Genomic DNA, 6,126 nt, shown 5'->3' with positions numbered 1-6,126 from the left:
ATATCTCAATTCATCTAAATTAAAGTTACTACTTATTTTAGAATTTAATAAGAGTAATTTTTTTAAAATAGCCTAATTCACCTTACTCTTGGCCATTCAATCCTCTCTGTACAGTATAGTCGTTCAGGACGGAATCGGTCGTTTTCAGTTGGTGTACAAGTCGTTGGAGTTTTAGTAGCTCGGTCTCTCAAAATGCAGCCGTGGATAGGATATGGATCCTATGGAAGGTGCCAGATATAAAAAAAAACATATATATATTTTTTTTTTTGAAAAAGGAAAGAGCAGAGTACACTGATGGAGTGGGAAGAGAATTTTCTTCCAATAACTACGAGTTTTTTCTTGTTCTAAAAAGTGACGAGGAAAGCATAGCAAAGTGAAATGAGCCATTTTGGTTTTGACTCGGACCCGGAAGTAGAAGGGTGACGGTCCTGGAAAACAGCCTGCACGCACATGCTGACATGCAGATGCAAACAAGTCGGGTATGCCGGTATGGTATGGATTGAAGATGATACAGCCAAGGACATCATAAATCATTAAATCGAGTGTGGAGTGAAGAAGATACAGCCAAAAGTCGCAACTGGTAACGTAGAAATTTTAACATTGCAGACTCACGTTTTTACAATTCCCAATCACCGATGACCCAAGATGAGTAGTACACCACCCTCATGAATCAGCCAAACAACACCACAAATTTCGCACACCGCATACACGAACACGCGCCAACAACTTTACAAATCCATGGATCACTGGACGCCAACGCGACACCCCTAGCAGCACGTCGCCGGCGCGACCTGTTCCTTGCACCAGCCCTCCATCTGCGCCGTTCCGTCGCCCCACAGGCCGACCTTGAACACCAGGAACCCCGCCGATTGCCCGGCCACGGCCACGAGGAGCACGCCGCCGTTGAACGACATGAGCGCGAGCATGAGCAGGTACGCCACGCCCACGTACACAGCGTGCACCGCGGCGCGAGCCGCTCCGGCTGCCGCGCGCCGCCCCTTAGGGAGGAAGGAGTCCAGCCTGCGGCAGCTGAGGAGCTCGAGGAGGAACGCGAGGGCGAAAACGAAGACGAGGGCCAGCGCGTACATGCCGCCACGCGTACCGGGCCAGCCGGTGAAGAGGATCTCCGAGTTCTTGCCCCAGAAGAAGGTCATGTGCGTGTACCCCATACGCTTGGCCGTCGGCGGGGCCATGCTGCCCATGTCGTGCCCTCCCATATCCATGGCCGCGCTTCGATCGATCCTTGCGTGTGTGTTCTTCCTGTCGTCACGAGAGTGTGGCGGTGCATCGATCAGAGTGTGCTGCCTATATAGCAGGCGCGCGCGCGGTGCCTTGTGCAGTATGACGCGACGAGGGAGAGATGGGGACGGCTGGTGGTAGTACACTGCGTGTTCGTACACGGCAGGCAGAGTGGGAGAGATTTGTACTGCGCCGCGACCCCGTGCCGGGAGGGTTGCGCTGCAAAACGGCGGCCGCGTGTGGAGTGGGCACACGGCTCGGCATGGGCGGTTTGCGTACGTACGCCGCGCCGCGCGCGCTACGGCAAGCTGGCTGGGACGCGGATCCTCTGTTGCCCGAGCCCGTGTCAGTCTCTATATATTACTACAGAGATCCCGATCCCGCTAGTTGTGCCATCACAAAATCGGCTGAGAACCCGAGATGCCAGTTCCTATCTTTACACGATCAGCAGCGAGAAAATCAAGAACTTCTATACACTTTTTCTTTAATATTTTCAAGAATAAAGGCTCATTTTAAAAAATGATAGGTATAACCTATCGATATCCGTTAAACGGGTAACGGGTGAGATGTTGTAGGTTTTGACGGTCAATGAATTAAATAACCGATAACAGTAATATCTCGCTCGTTTACTAGATGAGAATTTGATCTCGTAAATTCTCATCCAGTAAACGAGCGAGAAACTCATATGTTGCGACGCCAAAAGAACTCATTCAAAAGATCTCACTCGTCCAATAGGTGAGATCTTTTGTGTATATTACTCGGCCGCGCCAGCCCTATCTACACTAATATCCCGTTTTATTCCAACTAAGCTAGGAGGGAGGGAGGAGAGAAGAGTAAATGAGAGGGAAATTTTTGTGGTGAAGCTCTGTAAGAGAAAGAGGTATTTTTTTCTATAATTTTCTTTATAAACAGGTAGGATAACTATTAGTGCTAGTTTTTTACATAAGTTAGATGTTAGATGCATGATTTTTTTTTACAAATCTAGTACAATAGTCACTGGACGTAGGTTAGAAAGTAGGTCTAGTTATAGAATCATATTTAAATATAATTTAGCAACTAGATCCTACTTATATGTATATTTTAGTAATTAGATGTAGTATTTAGACATATATTAGATACTAGATGTAGGGTTTAGATATAGTATAGTCAAAACTAATGTGGTAGATGTAGGATTTAGAGATGTTTGATGTAGCGACTCGAAAATATTTTGTTGTAGTATAGATTACATGTTAGGCTATATTTATAATGAATTTTCTATTGTAGATGTAGTTTTATATAATTATTTCTGTTCTGTTGCAACAATATTATGGTTTTTATCGATGATTGCCAGGTATGTCGGATATGTGACAGTTTAAAATTTTTTATGGAGATAATGAAATAGTATATGGTCTGAAAAGGGTAGTATTGTCCTTATTTCAATCAATGGGCAAGTGTATCTCCAGACCTATACACAAAAATATCAGACACTTGTACTCCTGGTTGATGTGGGGTTTCAAAATAGATCCCAAGGTTCAAGAGCTGATCATTATTATTGCGGGCAACCGAGTGAGAGATGATGTGTACTGAGAGGTGTACCCGCTCATGAAAGATAAAGTATGGAAGAGGTACATGCAGGATGTTGTGCACAAAGGTTAACCTCCTATGTTGCTTATGCAATGGAAGAATAAGAAGGTAATTAGGGAGATGCAGGGTGGGGTACGCAGAGGAGGAGGGTGATGAGGAAGAGTATGATGATGATGTCAATCCGGATGGTACACATTCATCGAATTATTCGATTGAACTAACCGGTGAGGCAGATGAGGGAGAATGAATCCCTTCTCTAATTGAACAGATGGAGCAAGATGATCTTCAGACTGACGAATCTCTTAAGTATGACATATTAACTTATGTATTGTAGCCATAAACAAACAATGAATGCTTATGATGAACTTTATATATGATATAATTTACTTTTATCAATAAAATGATCAGGATTTATCATTCTACCAATACGTTTTTTCTAAGCCCAATGCATTCATAGGATTCCCTGCCTTACATGTAGATGCAACAATAACTCTTTGCTGAGCTTTTACAAAATGAAATGATCACACCAAACAATAACTTTTATAGGGAATATCTGCCAACTATCAGTACGATCCGCCTCGACATGGACCGTATCAGTCCTCATTGGTATAGCGACATAGATCACTCAAGTGGTACTTTTCATACGATTTTATGCATTGTCTTACTAATCTCTCATCTTATTTCATTTCTCTAGTCCGCTTCACCTATCTGTAACTTCACAGAATGGCTTGACATAGAGCAAATTGAGGACAAGAAGCGGTGGGTCAACATAAGCATGCGGTGGAGAAGTTAAGCTTACGAACACTGGGAGTACGAGCAGCAGGAGGAGGAACTACTGTTCAAGTGTTAGGAGGATGAGCGCATGAGGAATGTAGCGAAAGAGTGCGTTGCGGCTGAAGCACGCAAAACATGTTAGGTTTAGCAGCGATACGCAATTAGGTTAGTCTTTAGCGTACCGTACATACCAATGCTTGTTGTTATCATCTCTTTATAGTTAAGGTTCATTCGCGTAGAGACGATAAATCTAATATCTTATGTAATGTTTATCAGTGTATGTAACATCCGTGTTGGATTATCTTATAATTATGCTTCACAACTACTATTGTTCGACAAATTAGATTTTGTATTCTCTCAATGCTACTTTACTAAAAAAAATAACTCACACACCTTTACATCAACTAAATAAACAAATGTCGATAAAATTACATCAAACCAAAATTTAGGATAAAATGAACCACTCTGTGAAGCCGTTTGGACAACTATTTGCACAATCAACATTTTTCATTGAAATAATGTGCAGTGTTTTTCAAATTATCATATACAAAAGTTATATTAGAAAAAAAAACATCTACATATACCTATTTTGCTATAAATTAAATTAATTTAAACGTGTTTTCTGTTCACCAGACGAAATAAAGATCTCGCCCGTTCACTAGGTAGATGAAGTTCTCACCCTATGAATGGGCAAGACGTTGTTGTAACCAGTTATTTAATGTAATAACAGCTAGGGTGTACAAGATCCTGTCCGTTTAATAGACGATATCTTATTCTCACTCGATGCAAATGCGACGGTAGGCTGTACCTAATATTTTTTGAAACGGTAATGTATTATTGAAAATATTAATATATATATAATTCGAAAATCAAAGTCCAATCTTGGCCCAATCGGCGCGTGGGCTTTAGAGTCCAGTTCAGCCTTTTCACATCAAGACAGGTCCAGTTTTATTTCATTTTTTCCTTCCTCGAGTGACGTATCAATACTTATATATTAAAACTCCCAGAATTAGAGCTACTGATCATGGTACTGTAGGTATTATTTATATGGGTTCTACGTATGTATATATCTATATATGGATACAGATACATATATATATATATATATACATATATGTATATGTGTATATAGGGGTGGAAATGGATGGCAGGAAATATGAATTATCTGATTCTGTATCCGTTAAAATACGAATATAGATATCCGTATCGGTATTCATTTCTGAAATGATATTAAAATGGATATATCCGAGTTCGTTTTCGAGATTCGGTTTTAAATGTGGATATCCGAATTCGAGATATATCTGATTCGTATCCGTATCCACCAACCAGTGAACCAAATTTTGCTAAAGTTTTAGAAATTTCAGATATGAACGAAATTCCAACCCAATCAAATTGGAACAAATTTCAGTCAAATTTCATCAAATTTCAGTTAAATTTCATCAAATTTCAGTTAAATTTGATCAAAATTTAAATTTCCAACATGAATTTTGAACAAAATTTATAAAATTCCAGCCCAATCAAATCAGAACAAATTTCAGTCGAATTTGTCAAATTTCAGTCAATTTTTTTTCAAAAATTTAAATTTCTGACCTGAATTTCGAATATCGAGTAGATATCCGAATGCGGATTCATGTTCGAACTATCCGATTCGTATTCGTATTCGAGGATATCTGAATCCGTATTCACATTCGGATCAAAATGTGATAAATCGTATTATCCGAATTCAATTCCATACGTATTCGATCCGTTTCCATCCCTATGTGTATATATACGTGTACATATGTATATATGCATATGTATATTTACATGTATAATATAATTTTTTTGGAAATTCCAGGAAAATAGCAAAAAGTATAATAGTTATATTGATAAATCGGTTGAAATAATCTAAAATGCACAGAAAAATATCTAAAACTCAAAAAAAATCTGAAACAAATTTGGTTAGATTCATATTAATTTCGTCTACCTATTAAAATTATGTCCATGTATAAAAATAATATTGTTTTTCCCATAATTAATGAATGTCTTAAATATTAATAAATTCATAAATAAATATTGAGATGCTAAAATTGGTGAACATAATTTTTTTACACTTCTTTTGTCATAATTTATAAAAAATATAGGCACGGTGTAGACACGCCAATCCGCCTAGTAATGATATACTCGATCCATAGATAAGTCCTTCGATATTCTGAGTTAGGTCCATCGTGTCGTACGACAACATGGCCCGAAAAAATATATCAGCAGATTTTCTTGATCTTCCTTTCCAAAAGGCTATCTGTTATTGCGTTTTGACATTTGAGACAAACAACTGCACGCCCGGCACGGAGTGTCAACGGTGAGAACCTTCGTAAGGGAATGAAAATCAAATGGGTCCGTACGGATGCTCCTTCCATTGTCAAAACCGAAAACCAAAATTTAGAAGCTCAAGTGGCCGTATTTGGCATTTGCAAAATGGATAGTGGCAGATCGAATTGTCATACGTGACATGAGCAGGGTTCGAGAATTCTTCAAAAACCTGTTGATATTTGCGAAAACCAGTTAATTCGG

At 39.4% G+C, this 6,126-nt stretch overlaps 1 protein-coding gene across 1 annotated transcript; it reads right to left on the bottom strand.

Annotated features, from left to right (window-relative positions):
- Positions 1–571: 571 nt before the first annotated feature.
- LOC133910110 (copper transporter 1-like) lies at positions 572–1,389 on the bottom strand. Its single transcript, XM_062352628.1, has one exon. The coding sequence runs from the start codon at positions 1,221–1,223 to the stop codon at positions 768–770; it is 456 nt and encodes a 151-aa protein (XP_062208612.1). The 5' UTR covers positions 1,224–1,389; the 3' UTR covers positions 572–767.
- Positions 1,390–6,126: the final 4,737 nt, after the last annotated feature.

Source organism: Phragmites australis, chromosome 2, assembly GCF_958298935.1.
Source record: "Phragmites australis chromosome 2, lpPhrAust1.1, whole genome shotgun sequence".
Classification (NCBI taxonomy): domain Eukaryota; kingdom Viridiplantae; phylum Streptophyta; class Magnoliopsida; order Poales; family Poaceae; genus Phragmites; species Phragmites australis.
This window is presented reverse-complemented; position numbering and strand designations above follow the sequence as displayed.

Coding starts and splice junctions, on each gene's coding strand:
- LOC133910110 (XM_062352628.1), bottom strand. CDS start 1,223: ATGGATATGGGAGGGCACGACATGGGCAGCATGGCCCCGCCGACGGCC.